General features: G+C 40.7%; 1 protein-coding gene across 2 annotated transcripts; it reads left to right on the top strand.

The window, feature by feature from the left end:
- The first annotated feature begins 1559 nt into the window (after window positions 1-1559).
- On the top strand, window positions 1560-21521 carry PRDX4 (peroxiredoxin 4). Of its 2 annotated transcripts, none has more exons than XM_007991293.3 (7): window positions 1560-1915; window positions 5607-5724; window positions 9335-9451; window positions 13498-13620; window positions 16408-16538; window positions 17686-17720; window positions 21409-21521. In XM_007991293.3, the coding sequence occupies exons 1-7, from the start codon at window positions 1675-1677 to the stop codon at window positions 21457-21459; spliced, it is 816 nt and encodes a 271-aa protein (XP_007989484.1). In that variant the 5' UTR covers window positions 1560-1674; the 3' UTR covers window positions 21460-21521. The 2 variants fall into 2 exon arrangements, with proteins under 2 accessions (XP_007989484.1, XP_072869940.1); XM_073013839.1 differs by lacking the exon at window positions 21409-21521 and adding an exon at window positions 21121-21186 and having other exon boundaries at window positions 1569-1915.
- Window positions 21522-22115: the final 594 nt, after the last annotated feature.

Below are 22115 nucleotides of genomic sequence, written 5' to 3'. Positions count from 1 at the left end.
AGGCAGAAAGGTTAGTTTCCCTTTTGAGGGGCAGAGGGTGGCGTGGAATGAGGAGGCTTTTTGGGAGAGATGTGCGTGGAAGGATGTCTAACAAGTGCTGGCGGCGAGGGTCGTTGGCCCTTCAATGGTGGGAAGACAGCCATGGGCGAAGCTTTGTGGAAGAAATAGGTGTGAAGGATGAGAAGGCCTAAAACAGTGCTGAGGGCGCGAGGCCAGTCACGGGCAAGGGTGCAAAGGCTCGAGGCCAGTCATGGGCAAGGGCGTGAGTCCTGTCACCAGCAAGGGTTCCAGGCCAATCACCGGCAAGGGCTCGAGGCCTGTCACAGGCAAAGGCGCGAAGGCTGGAGGCCTGTCACGGGCAAGGGTGCGAGGCCAGTCACCTGCGAAGTTCTGTGTTCAAGATGGGCCCGGAAGGATGAACGGGAGTCTAAAACAGTGCTGAGGGTGGGAGTGCAGGAGATCAGTCACAGGTGACGACACAAGGGGGTCTTAGTCCAGTTGGTGGACGCTCGGTGGCCTGGCCTGCTCCCAGTGCGCAGGCGCACACAGCAGGTCACAGAGGGAAGACAGCGCAGGCGCACACAGCAGGTTGCAGAGGGGGAGATGGGTGGGGAGGGCAAGGAAAAGGCCAGGGATTGGGTGATGGGGTAATTGTCAGAAGAAGGAACAACACTGCTGGGAGAGTTTTCTGGTAACTTTTCAAGTCTTCATTTAAATTTAAAATAAATAAAAAAGCTACCTTTGAAACAATAGATTAGGTCACCAAAAACTGCCGTTCACCCTTGCCTGCTGGAGGAAAGTAAATGGTTAGACCTATCCTCTCTAAGTTTTTCCAGCACTTAAAAGAGCTGCAGGTAGTGCAGATCATGGCACTGTTCACACAAATCACTTCGAGAAAAAAATTAGTAAATGTATATTAGATCTTGAAACTTATTCCTGTCTATCTGGAACTTGGTAACCTTTGACCAACAACTAACTCCCCATTCCTTCCCTCTCTCCCCGCCTTCCCTACTGCCCAGCCTCTGGTAAGCAGCAGGGTAAATTTTACAGTCAATAATAATGTGTATTTCAAAATGAATAAGAGTAAATTTGAAATGTCTCACCATAAAAGTCATAGGTAAACAAGGCGATGGGTAAGTTAATTAATGTGATGTAATCATCCCACATTGGATACATATTTCAAAATATCACATTGCATCCCACGAATGTATACAATTATGATTTGTCAAACATAATTTTTTAAAATGTTAAGTGACTTTTAAAAAGCTTATTAGAAATATAAAATGCAAGCCATTCACAAGCATATAGGCTAGATTCCGCTTGTGGGGGCTTGTGTGCAGTGGTGAGGCTTTGTGGAAGAGATGGGCGTGGAAGGATGTCTAAAACAGCGCGAAGGTCAGGAGACCTTGTCTCAGCCTTTGCAGAGTTGGACTACGCTCCAGATCCTGGTCCGCCGCGGGACGCAGGCGCAAATGCAGGCGTGGGAGAGGGGAGGCGGGGCCGGCGCCCACGTGGCGGGGCGGTGAGCGGGGCGGGGGGGGGAGGGAGGGGGCGGAGCAGGTCTCGCGAGGCCGCGCCCCGGCTCGCGCTGGCGTCGTGCACGCGGTTGTAGCTGCCTGGCGGCGGGAGAAGCCGGGCTCGCGCCAAGGGACGTGTTTCTGCGCTCGCGTGGTCATGGAGGCGCTGCCGCTGCTAGCCGCGACAACTCCGGCCCAAGGCCGGCACCGAAGGCTGCTTCTGCTGCCGCTACTGCTGTTCCTGCTGCCGACTGGAGCTGTGCGGGGCTGGGAGACAGAGGACAGGCCCCGCACCCGCGAAGAGGAGTGCCACTTCTACGCGGGTGGACAAGTGTACCCGGGAGAGGCATCCCGGGTATCGGTCGCCGACCACTCCCTGCACCTAAGCAAAGCCAAGAGTAGGTGGCGTCCCGCCAGAGCGTGGGAGGGGAGACTCCGGAGACACGTGTACCCCGGTTACACCCCCGGAGTCGGCTTGGGCGGCACCCCCTAGGCTGCCTCCGGGCCCTGGGCGGGCCTGGTTCTCTCCTAGGAGGGCGGGGAAGGGAATAAAGGGGAGTTCTAGCTGTGAAGAAAGGTATGGTTTCCACTGATCAGATTTTAGAAGAGGTAGTGGTTACCCCAAAAGCCGCAGCTGAGGGAAAGTGGGTGGCCCTAGTCCCGAGTTTGCATCGAGGATGTTGGGCAAACTGAAACAGTTCCTGAAACATCTCAAAGTGCCCGGAGCACATCCCGTCTTTTTCAGGTACTGTTTCAGCGAAGGAAGACATTGATAGGTTGAATAATGATTCACAAAAAGTTTGATTAAACAGAAAAGTTGCTAAACACAGTGCTCAGGAGGTCAAACATTTCGTTTTTCTTTCCTCCTTTTTGTTTGCATCTTACAAAGATTATTAGTAAAAGCCACCTTCCCCAAAGCCTGTGTAGTTAATGGATATTCCTTATGTTTCTCAGACATGAAGAACCTATTACAGAGTGTACTTTTGAGGGAAATGAGGGGAAAGGAGGTTAGAGGTATGCATTTGGGTTGATGATAAACCTCGTGGCAAATTTGTGTCCTGCCAATTTGGTTTTTGATTATTTGCATTTCTGTCCAGTGTACAAAGCTAATGGCCACTTTCAGGAATGACACGTCAGACGAAGTAGATACTGTGAAAGTTGTGGCCTGCTACATCTGGATGTTAAAATTAACCAAAAGTGAACAGTGGCTATAGATAAAGGCTGTCTCTTGCTTGCTATTCAGTAACCTGCTTTTCCTACAGATCATTTGACATTCTGTGGTGTGCAGTTGGCTTTTATGGTTCAGTTACAGCATGTTCCATGCCAATATTCAGTGAAAAAAGTAATGCTTCACAATTCTGAATCCCTAGAGTTAAATGGAATGTTGTTATGACTTAGGATGGGTTGGAAGTGATAAATGAGAAAAACTGTTTTGTCCTCTTAAACATTTACAGTTCTTACTTACTGAAAGTTAACTAGTTTGGGACTTTTTTTTTTTTTTTAGACAAAGTCACGCTCAGTCACCCAGGCTGGAGTGCGGTGGGGCAATCTTGGCTCACTGCAACCTCCACCACCCTGGTTCAGCGATTCTTCTGCCTCAGCCTCCCGAGTAGCTGGGACTACAGGCGCGCGCCACCACACCTGGCTAATTTTTGTATTTTTAGTAGAGACAGGGTTTCACTATATTGGCCAGGCTGATCTGGAACTCCTGACCTCATGATCCGCCTGCCTCGGCCTCCCAGAGTGCTGGGATTATAGGCGTGAGCCACCGCACCCGGCCTACTTTGGGATTTTTAAGAAAACCAGTCTTAAATTTTAAAATCACAGTGTTTCCAAGTCCCACTGGTTTTACTTGCCTGGGAAAGTATTTTAAGTATGTCAGCCAGTTAAGTGTTTACTTGCATTACATATATTTTCCATAGGAAACGAATCTACTTCAAAGCTTTCCCTTTACCAGCAAAACTTAACATTTTAGTTGTTTACTACATTTCTCTGTGACATGTAGGCTTATCTAGAATTAAAGATACAAAGACTTTTGTTAGTAAAGACTATTATGGAGCCATTAAGGCCATATTTTCAAATAATTTTTAGTAATATCAAAAACTGTTCATAATTAATTTACTGTTTCCTTTAAGGAGGAAAAAAAGGCGGGGATGCAACGTGGCAAATTTGTGTTTAAAAAAGCATGAAAAGGCCAAGGCGTGGTGGCTCATGTCTATAATTTCAGCACTTTAGGAGGCCGAGGCTGGCTGATCACCTGAGGTCAGGAGTTCGAGACCAGACTGGCCAACATGGTGAAACCCCATCTCTACTAAAAATACACAAATTAGCCGGGTGTGATGGCGCATACCTGTAATCCCAGCTACTGGGCAGGCTAAGGAAAGAGAATCCCTTGAACCCGGGAGGCAGAAGTTGCAGTGAGCCCAGATCACACCACTGCACTCCAGCCTGGGCAACAGACTGAGACTCTGTCTCAAAAAAATAAATAAATAAATAAAATTTTTAAAAATAAGACTGGAAAAACACATTAGAATGTTAACAGTAGTTAAGTTGATGGGAGTTATGGAGAGAGAGGGTTTAAATATTCTTTGTACTTCTCTGCATTTACCAGAATCTTTATGTTAATTACGAAATTTATATTCAAGACAATGTGTGTTTTTTTTGATAAATGCAAGGGATTGCTTTGGGAATTCCATTTATAGATCTTAGCAAAGTAACTACCATTCTTAACCAAATATTTCCAAAATCAATTTTCAGAACAAAATTTATTTTTCAAATATGGTTTTCCCAGTATGCTAAAATCATTAGGGCACATCATTGTAACAGATCATGAAAATTATTATAACCTTTCACTTAAGTAGCATTTTAAGTAATTTATTTAAAGTATATATAATTGAATACCCTTCTGTCTATTTCTCCCTCCTGGCCTTTACCTAATCAGATCAGGATTATACATATGAGGTAGGATGCTGGCTCAAGATAAGTAATCATATGTTATATATTAATTTTTAAGAGAAATTCATGTTGTTTCTCTCTATTTCAGAGTGACATAAATGGTGGCTGTTACAGAAAAGTATAAGCCTTACTTTCTAGGAACCTTAGCCAACTTGGAAGCAAGTATTGCCCTCAGTGTTTGTAAGGGGTCTGAAAGTATAAGTGCTATCTGAATGTGTTAACAGAGCATGAAGTGCATTATTATCTAAGTGTGTTGGCTAAAATTACTGTATGTCCTTACAAGACAGCGGCATGAACTGTTCAGTTTCCATTGGGTCACTTGAAACCTGTTCAAGGGAGTCTTCTTTCAAAGCCCTCTAGGAAAATGATCCCATGGTTTGGGATTTTACACTTCTGGCCTGACATATTTGTACATTCCCTCCTCATTTTGTGTAGCCTCATCTGCAGCAGGTCCTCCATGTGTAGGTTAGAAGCTGGACGAACTAAATTAGCACATCTGGAAGCCTGCCATTAGAGAAAGGAGAATCTAATTATTTGAAATGTAGGAAGTTGACAACTTGAAGCGGGGCTATATTGAAGTATCCAGGAGGGTTTAGTGCAGGGTGGAATTTAAGGGGTCTGTGAGCATGAATAGGGGAAAAAAGTATTTATTTTCACTAACCCCCATCTGAAAGTTAGTGTTTCCTTCTATTATGAATGTCAGCAACAAACTACACTAGCTTCAGCAGTACTTGTACCTTTCACCAATAGAACCACAGTTATTTTCTTGCTACATTATGGTTATTGCAGGTATCCTGAAACACCATCTTCACTCATCGTTATCTTAGGTAGTTAAGTTGTCAGATCATGACTAGATCTTGCAGTTTTGAAGTGTTACAGAGCACGTGTTTTATGATATCACCATTTTAAAAAATATTTTGATAATTGCATTTAAATACAATTGGTTTCTTTTGTAATTCTATGTATTTTCCTTTTTGCATTCAATAACACTCTTTTAAGAAGTCTGTAAGCTTCACCAGACTGCCAAAGAGATCTAAAGGTAGCCCTGATTTTTAGTGATTTTCTAAAGATGTCCTTCTACCATTCCACCAACTTTCTAAGTGTTACAGAACATCATGTATTTTTCTTTCTTAGTTTCCAAGCCAGCGCCCTACTGGGAAGGAACAGCTGTGATCGATGGAGAATTTAAGGAGCTGAAGTTAACTGATTATCGTGGGAAATACTTGGTTTTTTTCTTCTACCCACTTGATTTGTAAGTAATACACGTAAATAGCAGCTAGTAAAATCTCAGTCTTTATCAATTGTTTTTTAGGAATATCAAACAGAAATTTTGTTCAGCTCTTGGTTTTTAAAAAGGCAAGCTGAAGTAAAGAAATGTATTTAAAAAGGTAACATCTACCATATATTTCAGAGTCATAACACATCGACCTCAATACTTATGTCTACATGATTATGTTATAATGGAATAATTAGAGGAAAGCTACAATATATTCATTAAGCTATACCTACTAAGGCAAGAAAATGGATTGATAATATTTTAGAAAGCTTTAATAGCAAGACTTATGCCATAATTCTTTTTAATGTATCCCTCTTAATTAGAAAAATAATTCTGTAATCCCAGCACTTTGGGAGGCCAAGGCCGGCGGATCACAAGGTCAAGAGATCAAGACCATCCTGGCCAACATGGTGAAACCCCATCTCTACTGAAAACACAAAAATTAGCTGGGTGTGGTGGTACACACCTGTAGTCCCAGCTACCCGGGAGGCTGAGGCAGGAGAATCACTTGAACCCTGGAGGCAGAGGTTGCAGTAAGCCAAGATTGCACCACTGCACTCCAGCCTGGCGACAGAGTGAGACTCTGTCTCAAAAAAAAAAAGAAAAAGAAAATTAAGCCATTTTCTCTGGTGATACCATGTAACTGTGGTTTTTCCATTTTTATTCTTTGCTGCATCTGTTGCTTTTCTGAGATTTGAACATTTTGCTGAAAATACTATATACTGCTTAAGGAATAAGGAATAACACCTGTGTATATGTTATGCTTATTGTGGGGTTTCTCGTCTTTCTTTAACTCTGTGACAGTGAGCATTTTTGTATATGGTCAGAAAGTTGACTAAAAGTAAATACTCCCACAGCTTTATTCACAATGAGGATTTAATTTTATTTTGCAAAACACTATTTTGAGTGTTTTTCAAAACTCATGAAAGTGAAAAGAGACCAAAAAGAGTTATGTCAATTTTTATCTTTTATTCTCTTGGAACTTACTTTTTGGTTAAAAAAAGTATCTTTGCCACTGTGCCTTTTTCCATTAGGACTAATCTAGAACCACATAGATCATATTTAAACTTGCAGGGAGGGTATACTTAAGCTCACTTCTATAGGTTGTTTCTAGGCCAGGGATTAACAAATTTTTTCTACTGGATTTGGCCTGTTGACCCGTTTGCCAGCCCCCGCTCTAAGCCAAATAGGAAGAATTCTCATGAAAATTATTACATTGAGACTAAAGTTATGAGTCTGCATAATAATCTTTTAAATTAGTAAGAACTTGCTTCTTTCTAATCAACTCATACTGTGACTTGATTTTTTTAAGTATAGCTTAATTTCTAATAGAAACCAGAAATAGAAATTTCAGTAAACATAAAAAATGACAGGCCTTCTAAATTCATGTTTATAAAACCAGAAAGTTAACATGTATGTTAAATATATACAACACCCTGAATTTGGAAATTAGTCTAATGTAGCAGAAAAATATGTTGTGTTTCTCCATTGTTATTCATAACTCCATAATGGGTAAGAGATAGTTAATTGGAGCATGTTGTTAGCAATGGTCTTCTGGGACAAGGAGCTAAGATAGCTTCTTCCTGTTTTCATGTAATGCTGGACTGTGCCTGGTTAGAGAAGGAAGAATTCTGGGGCATTTGCCAGTCTACAAGGAGGAAAGTTACAAACGTAACCCTTCAGTTTCCTGCCAAAACTTTTTCTGTCTTCACTAAGAAGTTGGTCAAATGTATCTCTAGGTAGCATTCCTTGAAATAAGAAGAAAGGCAGAGGCTGGGCGCAGTGGTTCACGCCTGTAATCCCAGCACTTTGGGAGGCCGAGATGGGCAGATCACCTGAGGTCAGTAGTTCTAGACCAGTCTGGCCAACATGGTGAAACCCCGTCTCTACTGAAAATACAAAAAAAAATTACCCGGGCGTGGTGGTGGGTGCTTGTAGTCCCAGTTACTCAGCAGGCTGAGGCAGGAGAATTGCTTGAACCCGGGAGGCAGAGGTTGCAGTGAGCTGAGATCACACCACTGCACTCCAGCCTGGGCGACAGAGTGAGACCCTACCACAAAAAAAAAAAAAAAAAAAAAAAAAAGGGAAAGCTGAGGCTGACCATTCCTACCCCTTAGAAAATATTTAAAATACATTTTATAGCCCAGGTTTCCAGGGACATCATCCTAGATTAGAACTGTCTACTTGGACATGACAGTGCTGTACCTGAACAGCTGAAACATGTTAAAATCCTGTATTGGTCTCTGATAGGAACTTGTGCCCGAAGTCTATGTTTTTCAAACTTTCTTGACCATGTCTCACAGTAGGAAATACATTTTTCATTGCCAGCCAGTACACAGGCACATATATATACAGCAACATTCCGTCTGGATGCACCAGCACAGCCATGCTCCTTAAAATGCTGAAAAACCCTCATATCATGTGGTAAATAGCCACTTCCCTTCCCTCCCCAAGTAGTTAGTCCTCCTGCCTGGTCCCTTTCAGAAACCTCCAGAACAAAAGCCAGCTTTGAGTTAAGATTGTTAAATATTTTGAATATCACTGTTGAAGACAAACATATATATGTATTTGTATATACAAACATATGTTTCATAATTTACCCTTACTATGTATGATATAGTCTCCTATTTTTTATTTGATTTCACTTTTTAAAAATGTTTAGAACTCAGTTGATTTAAGGAGTCCCTACCATGGTTTGAAAAAATGCCACCCTAGTAATATTCTCTAAACATGGCCTTCTGACAACATGAGGGTATTAAGGTATAAAACCCCTGGCTGCACAGGACTGGTAGACAAGGTGGAAGAGGACATTATCAAGAAAGGAGGGGTGGGGGTACTGGAAAACATTGCCTCCTCTCCAAAATACAGATAGATGCATCTAGTTCATAGGGTTGGTATAGGAATATAAAAAAAAATAGTGTCCAGGCGCGGTGGCTCACGTCTGTAATCCCAGCACTTTGGGAGGCCGAGGTGGGCGGATCACGAGGTCAGGAGATAGAGACCACCCTGGCTAACACGGTGAAACCTCGTCTCTACTAAAAATACAAAAAATTAGCTGGGTGTGGTGGCGGGCGCCTGTAGTCCCAGCTACTTGGGAGGCTGAGGCAGGAGAATGGCGTGAACCCGGGAGGCGGAGCTTGCAGTGAGCCGAGATCGCGCCACTGCACTCCAGCCTGGGCGATTGAGCTAGACTCCATCTCAAAAAAAAAAAAAAAAAATAGTGAAATGATGTAAAATGTTTATAGATCCTTTGAAAGCTGTAAAGTACTATATAAATAAAAGGTATTATTAAATAAAAGTAATAAAATGGGGGGTGGCTATTGCTATAAGGGAGAAGGGAACACTGGTTGACTACTGAACTATTAAGTTGTAATAAGAAAGTTTATTGAGATGTAGTTGAGAACTCTGTAATATGTTTCTTTATTAAATATTTGATCAAATGACAGTTTTGAAAAGGTTCAAATATAAAATTATTCTTAGTGTGCATTTTTATTATTAAAGGTATTTGTAAAAATTGTCATTTGAAAGTTTAGGTATATGCTTATTTGGAGAATACTGATTTTTGTTTGTTTGTTTTACCTTTCAGCACATTTGTGTGTCCAACTGAAATTATCGCTTTTGGTGATAGACTTGAAGAATTCAGATCTATAAATACTGAAGTGGTAGCATGCTCTGTTGATTCACAGTTTACCCATTTGGCCTGGTCAGTATCTTACACTTAACATTTGTAGAAAAAAAGAATGGATTTACTCTTAAAGCATGGGCAGATAAATCTTGATATGATACAATAAGAATATAGTCATTTATCAGGCAATTCAGGAATAGATTTATCTAAGAGTAATACATGCCTCTACACATTTTCCGGGTTAAAAAAAGAGAGAAGAGTAATATAATCAGCTGCAATAGTAAAAATGCTTAAGGATTTTATAGGACATTTCAAAATTAGGGGAAAAGTTAAATGCAGTAGATGTGATTTCTATAACGAAAACCACTGAATTATATGATTACTTTATTATGATAAAGTGGGTTACCATAATCTGAAGGAAAAAAAATCTTTAAAATATGCCATTTCTCTGTTACACAGTTATATAGTCAAACTCAGCTTTTACAATTTTCAATAAACAATAATTTTTTTAATTAATTAAAAACATTTTTTTTTAATTCATTAATCATAAAAAGATGTTCTACCTAAATTCGTTGTAAAGAATTGCAAAATAAAATGACAAGAGATGCCAATTTTCCCTGTCTGTTTGGCCAACATTTAAAAAGATTGAAAAAATTTATCCACTGTGGACAAAAATTGAAGAAATGGCACTCACACACAGCTACTTAGCATTTCTGGAGAGCCGTTGGGCAACATGTCTCAAAATTGGAAATTTACATGTTAATACGAGTTTTTAATAGTGTCCACAGTCTTGTGCAGAAAACTTTGTGCACAATAAAGACCATTCAGAATTAGGCCAGGCACAGTGGCTCACGCCTATAATCCCAGCACTTTGGGAGGCCAAGGCAGGCGGATCACCTGAGGTGGGGAGTTCGAGACCAGCCTGACCAACATGGAGAAACCCCATGTCTACTAAAAATACAAAATTAGCCAGGCATGGTAGCAGGTGCCTGTAATCCCAGATACCCAGGAGGCTGAGGCAGGAGAATCACTTGAACCCAGGAGGTGGAGGTTGCAGTGAGCTGAGGTTGCACCATTGCACTCCAGCCTGGGAAACAAGAGTGAAACACCATCTCAAAAACAAAACAAACAAAAGATTCAGAATTATTTTGGTTTTAAAACATAATATTCAATTTATTAAAGTTACAGATTTAAAACACGAGCTTTTTTTCATTTATAATCTGTGTGTGTGTATAACAAATTTTCATTGCTTGGGGAGCTACAATTTAATTAATTATATTTCCCTAAGAAATTAATTCCCATAAGTATTTTTAAATGCAGTTATATGTTTAATATATTTGAATTCCTTAAGTATCTCAATTTTTAGACAAACCTTCCCAAATACTTACGTAGTTCTAATGTGCCAAATTATCTTAAACATTATAAATAACTTAATATATAAATATGTACTGATTATTTCTTAATATAAAAATATTAAAATAGCCTGGCATGGTGGCTCACACCTATAATCCCAGCACTTTGGGAGGTCAAAGCAGGAGAATCACTTCAACCCAGGAGTTCAAGACCAGCCTGGGCAACATAGTGAGACCCTATCTATACAAAAAATTTAAAAAATTAGCCAGGTCTGGTGGCGTGTGCCTGTGGTCCCAGCTACTCGGGAGCCTGAGATGGAAGGATCACTTGAGCCTAGGTGGTCAAGGCTGTAGTGAGTCAAGATCATACCATTGCACTCCAGCCTGGACAACAGAGTGAGATCCTGTCTCAAAAAAAAAAAATAAAATATAGGCTTAATTTGCTTTATCATTTCCTTTTAAAAAAAAAGAAAGACAGGGTCTTACTGTGTTGCCCAGGCTGGAGTGCAGTGGCACAATCAGTCATAGCTCCCTGCAGCCTTGAACTCATGGGCTCCAACAGTCCTTCTACCTCCCCAGATAGTTGGGACTGCAAGCTTGCACCACCATGCCTATTTTAATTTTTATTTTTGTAGAGATGGAGTCTTGCCATGTTGCCTGGGCTGTGCTTCATCACTTCTGTAGTAATTCTAAATCTTCCGAGGATTAAAATGCATATCCACTAAGGAAAAAGTTATGTCATCCCAAATAATTTGGGATTGCTTTCCCAAGGAAATTTGGGGATACATTCTCAGCTGGATAGGTTTCACATCAACCAGAGATTTCTACTTGGGTGTCAGAACTGGGCTCCAGATACCTGGAGCAATGTCGTTTTGTTTTCTGTCTGCTGTGTCAGTACCCTCCTGTTACAGCATCAGCCCATGTCTCCTGGTTTCAAGTTACGGAATACTCATTGAGCATCCCTAATCTGAAATCCACAGTGTTCCAAAATTCAGAATTTTTTGAGTGCTGACATGATGCTCAAAGGAAATGCTCAGTGAAGCATTTCAGAGTTCAGATTAGGGATGTTCAACCAGTAAGTATGCAGATATATCAAAATCAGAAAAAAATCTCAATCCAAAACACTTCTTGTCCCAAGCACTTCTGATAAGGGATACACAACCTGTACTGAAGACTGATGCATCTGATATTATAACTAACTTCCTTCACTGTTTCAAGTGGACTTTGCATTTCTTTGTCTCTCAGAATGTTAAAATGTCATCATTTGTATCCTGTCTATCTCTTCAAGGCTTTGTCTTATGATCACACTACTGAGATCATGCTTATGATACTACATGTCTTTTGATCTATCAGTTTCACTTTCAGAAATCAATTAGACAAGTGTATAAAAGTAAGAATACAAGGATGTTTTCAGCAGTGTTTATAAAGCAAAAAAAGGTAAATGGTTTAAATCTCCATCATGGAGATTAGTAAAATATAGTAAAGATGGTCCTGACTTATGATGGTTCGACATATAATTTTTCAACTTTACAGTGGGTTTATGGGATAGTAAATACATTTTTAGCTAATGATATTTTTAACTTATGATGTGTTTATCAAGACATAACCCCAGCTGGGCACAGTGGCCTGTAATCCCAGCACTTTGGGAGGCTGAGGCAGGCAGATCACCTGAGGTCAAGAGTTCAAGACCAGCCTGGCCAACATGGTGAAACCCTGTCTCTATTAAAAATACAAAAATTTGTTGGGCGTGGTGGCGGGTGCCTGTAATCCCAGCTACTCGCAAGGCTGAGGCAGGAGAATCGCTTGAACCTGGGAGACGGAGGTTGCAGTAAGCCAAGATCGTGCCTTTGCACTCCAGCCTGGGCAACAGAGCAAGACTCCGTCTCAAAAAAAAAGACACAACCCCATCATAAGTCAAGGAATATCTGTGTATCCATACATTAAAAATGTGTTATAGGCCGGGCACAGTGGCTCATGTCTGTAATCCCAGCACTTTGGGAGGACAAGCCGGGTGGATCATCTGAGGTCAGGAGTTCAAGACCGGCCTGGTCAATATGGTGAAACCCCATCTCCACTAAAAATACAAAAATCAGCCAGTGTGGTGGCACACGCCTGTAATCCCAGCTACTTGGGAGGCTGAGGCAGAAGAATCACTTGAAGTTGGGAGGCAGAGGTTGCAGTGAGCCGAGATGACGCCACTGCACTCCAGCCTGGGCGACAGAGCAAGACTCTGTCTCAGAAAAAACAAAAATGTGTTGTAGGCTGAGCACAGTGGCTCATGGCTATAATCCCAGCACTTTGGGAGGCTGAAGCAGGAGGATTGCTTGAAGCCAGGAATTTGAGACCAGCCTGGGTAACAAAGCTACACCCCATCTCTACAAAAAAGTGTTTAAAACATTAGCCCAGTGAGATGGTGCACACCTGTAGTCCCAGCTTCTCAGGAGGCTGAGGCAGGAGGATCGCTTGAGCCTGGAAGTTCTAGGCTACACTGAGCTATGAGCACATCACTGCCCTGCAGCCTGGGAGACAGAGCAAGACCCCGTCTCAAAAACATAAGATAAATATGTGTTGTGTACATATTTTTTTAATGTTTAAAGGATATGAATATATTAAATGGGAAAAGCAAAATAGAAAGTATATTAGCCTGTTTTGTTAGTGAAAGAATGTGTGTATTTTGTTAATGTGTGTGCATGTGCATGTATAGAGAAAGAGTGCTGTTTTAATATATGCTGTTTACTTAGCTCTGAGAGGTAAGCATTCTGTTTGTTACAGGATTAATACCCCTCGAAGACAAGGAGGACTTGGGCCAATAAGGATTCCACTTCTTTCAGATTTGACCCATCAGATCTCAAAGGACTATGGTGTATACCTAGAGGACTCAGGCCACACTCTTAGGTACCTTTCAGTGGTTTTACATTATGACAAATCCAAGCATGTTTATAATCCTCCTTGAAATAGATGTTATTTATGAAATGGAAGAACAAATTTCGATCAAGAAATATTATTTTGAGATCAGGCACGGTAGCTCAGGCCTGTAATCCTGGCATTTTGGGAGGCCATGGTGGGCAGATTACTTGAGGTCAGGAGTTTGAGACCAGCCTGGCCAACATGGTGAAACCTTGTCTCTACCAAAAAATACAAAAATTACCCGGGCATGGTGGCGTGTGCCTATAGTCCCAGCTACTCGGCAGGTTGAGGTGGGAGAATTGCTTGAACCTGGGAGGCGGAGGTTTCAGTAAGCCCAGATCATGCCACTGCACTCCAGCCTGGGCGACAGAGTGACAAAAATAATAATAATAAAAAATAATTGGCCGGGCATGGTGGCTCACGCCTGTAATCCCAGCACTTTGGGAGACCAAGGCGGGCAGATCATGAGGTCAAGATATCGAGACCATCCTGGCCAACCAACATGGTAAAACCCCATCTCTACTAAAAAATACAAAAATTAGCTGGGTGTAGTGGCACGTGCCTGTAGTCCCAGCTACTCGGGAGGCTGAGGCAGGAGAACCGCTTGAACCCAGGAGGCAGAGGTTGCGGTGAGCCGAGATCGCACCACTGCACTCCAGCCCAGGTGACAGAGCAAGACTCTGTCTCAAAAAAAAAAAAAAAAAAAGAAAGAAATATTACTTTGTTCTATTAGTCTTTAAAATAAACTACTAAACTTAAACTATGTTACTTTATATTAGCCCTGATTAAACTATGTTAGCATCATAGACTGTTAGAGCTGGAAGATTATTTAGAGATCTTTCACCAACTCTGTCATCTTACAGATAAAAGAGACAGATTCATAGAGTTCCATGATCTTAGCCAAAGTTACATAATTATTTAATTGCAGAGCCCAGACTTAAATCCAGGTCCCCCAACTCCTTGTCCATTTCTTTTTCCTTTTTTCCAAACTGACTCCAGTAGTGTTTTTTTCTAAATACAAGTGTCATACTACTTAGCAAACCTGTGTCTTTGGAATAGGCAAAATTAAGGAAATATTTTACCCAGATGCTCTCACTGGGTTACTTGAGCTAACAAACATTAATAGAATTTATTGAAAAGGGGGCAGTTTTAGCGTGAAACAGTTGTAATTTGGTTGTATTGCTGATTTGCTTTGTTTTGCCAATAGTTTTTCTTAAATGTTTTATCTGAAAGTGTCAGTATTTTATAATCCTGTGTTTTTTATAACAACTTTATTGGAATATAGTTCACATATAATACAATACCCATTTAAAGAATACAATTCAGCTGGGCATGGTGGTACATGCCTGTAACCCCAGCACTTTGGGAGACCTAGGTGGGAGGATCCCTTGAGCCCAGGAGTTTGAGACTAGCCTGGGCAACATAACCAGACCCTTGTCTTCTACAAAAAAAAAAATAAATTTTTTTTGTTAAATTAGCCTGTTGTGGTGTCACATTCCTGCAGTCCCCCTACTCAAGAGGCTGAGATAAGAGGATCGCTAGAGCCTGGGAGTTCAAGGTTGCAATGATCTATGATCACACCACTGCACTCTAGCCTGGGTAACAAGAGTGAGACCCTGTCTCTAAAAAAATTAAAAATAAAGAATACATTTCAGTGGTTTTTGTGTATTCACAGAGTTGTGCAACCATCACCACAATTTTAGAATGTTTTCATACTCCAAAAAACCCCATACCCATTAGCAATCACTCCCTGTTTCCCCTAACCCACTTCCCCTGGCTTTAGGCAACCACAAATCTACTTTATGTCACTATAGTTGCCTATTCTGGACATTTCATATAAATGGGATCCTACAATATGTGCTTTTATGACTAGCCTCTTTTCATGCATAGTGTTCTCAAGGTTCATTGTATTGTATCATGTATTGCTACCAGCAATTTCCCCTCTTTTGTACTTGCTAAGTCTTTAATGTTTTCTGCTTTCATAAAGTCTGTTACTACTAAGTTAATTTCCAAGAGTAAATATGCCCCAAAAAAGACTGAGGCAGTTTTAAAATGTAGAATCATTTGAACATTAACCAAGTAAAATTATCTAATGTTAGCTATATTATTTGATTTGAGCCATTAGTTTCTTTTTAAAATTTTTTTTAAGGCCAGGCACGGTGGCTCACGCCTGTAATCCCAGCACTTTGGGAAGCCAAGGCAGGTAGATTGCTTGAGTCCAGCAGTTTGAGACTAGCCTGGGCAATATGACGAAACCCTGTTTCTACAAAAAATACAAAAATTAGCCGGGTGTGGTGGCACACACCTGTAGTCCCAGCTACTCAGGAGGCTGTGGCAAGAGGATCACTTGAGCCCAAGAGGTTGAGGCTGCAATGAGCCGAGGTCATGCCACTGCACTTCAGCCTGGGCAACAGAGTGAGATCCCGTTTGAAAACAATTTAAAAATTATTCTTTATTTTCAAAATAATATATGCACATATGTGTATAGTTTTTAAAAGCCAGATTATCTTCAACAACTGTAAATACTATGGTACATTTCTTAGCCAAAAACAAATTTTTAAAGCTGCAGTTTTACAGTGATAATTCCAAATTATACATTAGATTGAGGGAGGGATATGCGCGCGCGCGTGTGTGTGTGTGTGTGTGTGTGTGTGTACCATTGGAGTAGGTAGGTAGTGTGGTGTTTGTTCTGTATCGCATCCTTCTGTGTGGATGGTATAGGAATTCACAATACATAGAAGAAATGGCCTCACCTCTACCATTCTTCTCTTACAGAGGTCTCTTCATTATTGATGACAAAGGAATCCTAAGACAAATTACTCTGAATGATCTTCCTGTGGGTAGATCAGTGGATGAGACACTACGTTTGGTTCAAGCATTCCAGTACACTGACAAACATGGAGAAGGTACCTTTCCTTTCTAACCTTTTGATTTTTTTAGTTTGAAAGATAGCATAATTCGTTTGGTTTCTTATCATAAAAGTAATTTGGATATTTCCACAGTTTTCTGATTATTTACAAATTATTAGCAGATCTTTTTAACAGACCAAATTATAATTTAAAGTGCTTTAACAAAATATCAGGCCAGGCATGGTGGCTTATGCCTGAAATCCCAGCATTTTGGGAGGCCAAGGTGGGAAGATTGCTTGAGCTCAGGAATTCGAGACCAGCCTGGGCAACCCAGTGAAACCTCACCTCTACTAAAAATCAAATATATATGTGTATATATGTGTGTGTGTGTATGTATATAAAACTAGTGTATTCTGCTTACTAAATACGATGCAAAAATATTCACTATTTGCATAGTCCTTTTTGATAAAACTCAAAGAGAAAAGTTTCTGCTACTGCAATTTTTAAAATTATGTTTCTGCAAGCTTAGAATGTGTCAATCTGGCAATATTTAGTGATGTAGTTTTCATTTGCCTGTTTGTATTATTGAATTTAGCCTTTAAATAATCCTTGATCACTTTTCTGCCTTTCAGCTAAGATGAAGTATAATAATGTAATCTCTGGGCTTATTCAGTATCACATTTGTAATCTACAAGTTCATCATTTTGCTAAAATAGAACACATATATTCCTTTTAAAAATGTCACTGAGTCACTGAGTCAGGATGCATTCTAAAGTCTCTTTTGACAAATAGTGAATCATGTCATCAGTACAAAGTACTGCAGGAAACATGGCAAACAAGCTAACTGGAAGTTTATGTAAATTGGGAGGAATTTTTTGCCATGCCTAGGCCTTTCAGCTCCCCAGATTCCCAAACTTTCCAACTGTATTAGAGGGGCAATCAACTTGATTTCTTATATTTTTAATGTAACTAAACACAATTGCTAAAAATGAAAATAGATTAGCTGCCTGCTGATAAGCTCCATGACTAAAATTCCTTGGTGTGAACAGGAGGCTAATAGAAGTCATGTGCTCGGTGGTCTGGAAATGTTCTTATTAGTATATTCTGTTAACTTCAGTCTCATATAGAAACAGAAAAAGTCAGTTGCTGGAGGTAACTGAATTCTGTTTTTAAAATGTCTTCTGCCTCTTTTTGTTTCTTTTAGTCTGCCCTGCTGGCTGGAAACCTGGTAGTGAAACCGTAAGTATATATATATTTTTTATGTTGAGTTGATGGTTAGAGTCAAAAAAAAAAAATTGCTAACCTTAGAATAATCTTTCCTTGTTACTAGAACTGTCTTGATTTTGTAAATGAAGTAAACATTGCTAAGCAGAAATCAGAGTACAGACATTCTTTGGCCTGTAGGAATAGTAGCTGAAACTGGAGAAAGCAGAATATGGGGCGTGATGCTGTGAACTTCAAAGCCAAGTATACAGATAAATACACCATTCCAAACAAAAAAAGGGCAGAGGGGAGACTTGGTAGAATAATTCAGAAGTCTTATAGGTCATGTATCAAATTTCTTCCTGTATTCTGGACAAAGAAAACAGTCACAAACAAAACCTTTCTATGCATAGTAAGAAGTTTTGAGAAAATCTAGCTCAATTAATACTGAAGATAATGATTCTCTCCTTGTCATGAAGAAAGAAGAGATTGAAACAAATATATTATTTCATTTAGGAGGCTGTATAATTTTTTTTTTTTTTTTTTTTTTGAGACAGAGTGTTGCTCTGTCGCCCAGATTGGAGGGCAGTGGCATGATCTGGACTCAATGCAACCTCCGCCTCCAGGGTTCATACAATTCTCATGCCTCAGCCCCCCAAGTAGCTGGGACTACAAGCCTGCACCACCACACCCAGCTAATTTTTGTATTTTTTGGTAAAGACAGGGTTTCTCCATGTTGTCCAGGATGGCCTCAAACTCCTGGCCTCAAGTGATCCACCCTCCTCGGCCTCCCAAAGTGCTGGGATTACAGGCATGAGCCACTGCTACCAGCCAGGAGGCTGTATAATTTATAGACAGTCCCTGAAGTACTCTCCTGCCAAAATACAATTTAGAAACTTGCTTGAACCTTTTTAGGAAGAATATGTTTATCTTCTAAAAATTAAGAGTTTTACACAAGCTGCAGTTAGGAAATTGGGAGATACTAGAGCATTAGAAGAAGAAATCATTATCTTCGGGTAATAGAAAAATATAGACTCCTAAGACTTCCTTCCTTAGCAAACCAAAGAGAAGTACCATTAGCCATAGATAACCACTGGTAGAAATTTGCGCTCTAAACTCAGGTGTGCCCCTTTCTGGTCCTTGAACGTGCTAAGCTGATTCTTGCCTCAGGGCCTTTGCCCTTGCAGTTCTTTCTGTACTCCATCTGCATGACTAGTTCCCTCTCTTTGCTCACAGTTTTGCTCAAATATCATCTTAGAAGTCTTTCCTCACCACTTTATCCCCACCCTACACATCCTCCAACCAACTTTTTTTTTTTTTTTTGAGACGGAGTCTCAACTCTGTCACCCAGGCTGGAGTGCAGTGGCCTGATCTTGGCTCACTGCAACCTCCGCCTCCCAGGTTCAAGCGACTCTCCAGCCTCAGCCTCCCAAAGAACTGGGATTACAGGCGTGCACTACCACACCTGGCTAATTTTTGTATTTTTAGTAGAGACAGGGTTTCGCCATGTTGGCCAGGCTGGTCGCAAACTCCTGACCTCAAGTGATCCACCCACCTCAGCCTCCCAAAGTGCTGGGATTACAGGCATGAGGCACCACACCTGGCCCAACCAACCTATTTGTGAAAGCATTTATTACCGCAACCTAAAATTAGAATTAGGATGTAACTCCAAGGGCAGGGACTTCTGCTGTGTTGTTCACTAATAAATACTGCCTATCATAATACTTTGAATAGTTTCCATATAGCAAGTCTGTTGAAAGAATATCCAAACACATAAATATATACAACTATTATTTGTCGATCAAAAATAAAATTAAAAAGAATGACCACCACAGTATGTGATAACACGTATGCATTCTTCTGGAGGGAGAATCCATAGTTTTCATCAGATTCTCAGAGATTTGTGGCCCCCAAAAGTTAATCATGTAAATAGTCAACATGTTTTCTGAAATGTCTGGTACTCATCCTGTAATACCTTTCAGAGTTAAATTGTACTTCTTGGGAGCTCTCACCGATCTCTGGGAACTTGGACACCTAGCACATGCCTTTGATTGGAGATGTTATTCATCAGTCACAGATGGTTTTGCTGCACCTCCAGGGGGAAGTGCCCCCTACCTTGAAGATGTGTCTGAAATGCTTTTTAAGGCTTCTTAAGCTGCTGCTTAAGCCAGCAGCTTCTGATTCATATTTCTTTTTTTTTTTTTTTTTTTTTTGAGACGGAGTCTTGCTCTGTCGCCCGGGCTGGAGTGCAGTGGCCGGATCTCAGCTCACTGCAAGCTCCGCCTCCCGGGTTTACGCCATTCTCCTGCCTCAGCCTCCCGAGTAGCGGGGACTACAGGCGCCTGCCACCTCGCCCGGCTAGTTTTTTGTGTTTTTAGTAGAGACGGGGTTTCACTGTGTTAGCCAGGATGGTCTCGATCTCCTGACCTTGTGATCCGCCCGTCTCGGCCTCCCAAAGTGCTGGGATTACAGGCTTGAGCCACCGCGCCCGGCCATATTTCTTTCTATAAGCCTCATAATCAACAAATGTAAACTAACCTGACTGATTTATACTTTAAGGTACCTAGTGCTCAAAGTACCTTTAATGTATAATTTCAAATCCCCTTTGAGATCCATCAGATCAACATAGAGATGAGTAAGTTTGCTGTTGTAACATTAACTTTGACCTCAAAGGCAAACCTGTTGTGCAAACCCATCAGAAATTGATTCAGAGTCAGTCAATTACAAAAGTTACAATAAGTTGTTTATATATATATAAAGATAGATGTACTTTACCTATAACTAGCAAGTAACATAGTTAATGTGAGGTCAAAATGTATTGGAATTTTTTTTTTTTTTTTTTTTTTTTTTTTTTTTGAGGCAGAGCCTTGCTCTGTCGCCCAGGCCGGAGTGCAGTGGCAGGATCTCGGCTCACTGCAAACTCTGCCACCTCCCAGGTTCATGCCATTCTCCTGCCTCAGCCTCTCGAGTAGCTGGGACTACAGGCGCCCACCACCACACCCGGCTACTTTTTTGTATTTTTAGTAGAGACGGGCTTTCACCGTGTTAGCCAGGATGGTCTCGATCTCCTGACCTCGTGATCCACCCGCCTCGGCCTCCCAAAGTGCTGGGATTACAGGCGTGAGCCACCACACCCGGCCTGGAAATTTTTTTAAGTCTAACAGGTTTCTAAGGCTGTGATGCTCTTGGAGGGAACACAACAGTATTCATTAACTATTGACAGTAGTGCTTGATGTATTTGAGTTTGGGTTTTTTTTTTTTTTTTTTACTTTGCAGCTTGAGATTTAAAAGTTGTATTCTGGACTTTAGTAAGCCCATAGTGAACACCTGCCTCCTTTTCAGATAATTGTGGCATACCATCATTTTAGCAGCAGATGATTTTTAAAGTACATTAACATCTGTAGCCATGCTCTCTAAATGTGTTTGACTTAATTAGATCAAACCTGAAGATGCCATGAAAGCCTGGTGGCCAAGAGAAGAGCTGTAAGTAAGTTTTGGGGTGCTTGAGTACAGATGTTAATTTATTCACAAAAAATACATAAAAATATTTGTCTTTTGGAATAGCCGAAATTAGTAGGTAGGACAAATCTCATTTTTTTCTAAATATACAATCTGATATACAAAAATAATTTTTACTCAAGGCATGGGCAACTAATGTCAGACTACTCATTATGTACTTTGGCTTTAAAATGAATAATTTCCTTTTTTTGTTTTGTTTTAACAGATAATCCCAGATCCAGCTGGAAAGCTGAAGTATTTCGATAAACTGAATTGAGAAATACTTCTTCAAGTTATGATGCTTGAAAGTTCTCAATAAAGTTCACGGTTTCGTTACCACATTGTGTTGCAGTAGTAATTTCTTGGAGAATATAAAGATCCACGTCAGAGTCCAAAGATATTTAGCGTTAGCGTTAGACACTGATGTCAAAAGACAAGCAGTTATTTTCTGTCTTTCCAAAGGAAGAAATGGGAGATTGAATCAAACTGAGTAACAGCAATGATGACATTTATGGAGTATATGCCATGTGCCAGGCATTGTGTTAAGCAGGTTAGGGGCATTATTTAATCCTCACAGCAACTCATTGAGTTCTTTATTTTAGAGATGAGGAAACTGAAGTGGAGGTAAATTACTTACCCACAGTCACATAGCTAGCTAGCAAAGGCAAAAATCCGACCTTGCACCCAGACAGGCTAATTCTAGTTTCTGAGCTCTTAACACTCTACTGTGGCTCACCTCTCCATACCTTTGAGGGTAGCGGTAAAGAACACGTTGTGAGCACACTCACCTTCCACAGTAATAGGAATAGCTGGCCCCATGGCCCACTGCTCTGTAATAACATAAAGCCTTTTGCCCCCGCCCCCATCTCTAAATTTACATCTTCAGCTTGTACCAAATTTATAAATAACAAGTTAGATATTTATATTTAATTT

Source organism: Chlorocebus sabaeus, chromosome X, assembly GCF_047675955.1.
Source record: "Chlorocebus sabaeus isolate Y175 chromosome X, mChlSab1.0.hap1, whole genome shotgun sequence".
Classification (NCBI taxonomy): domain Eukaryota; kingdom Metazoa; phylum Chordata; class Mammalia; order Primates; family Cercopithecidae; genus Chlorocebus; species Chlorocebus sabaeus.
The sequence above is the reverse complement of the archived record's forward strand: the minus strand, read 5'-3'. Positions and strand labels throughout refer to the sequence as shown.

Bases quoted from the DNA above. Each gene is read 5' to 3' on its own strand.
- PRDX4 (XM_007991293.3), top strand. From the start codon at position 1,675: ATGGAGGCGCTGCCGCTGCTAGCCGCGACAACTCCGGCCCAAGGCCGG. The intron at 1,916-5,606 runs GTAGGTGGCGTC...TTTCTTTCTTAG, and splicing joins GCACCTAAGCAAAGCCAAGA to TTTCCAAGCCAGCGCCCTAC. The intron at 16,539-17,685 runs GTACCTTTCCTT...TGTTTCTTTTAG, and splicing joins CACTGACAAACATGGAGAAG to TCTGCCCTGCTGGCTGGAAA.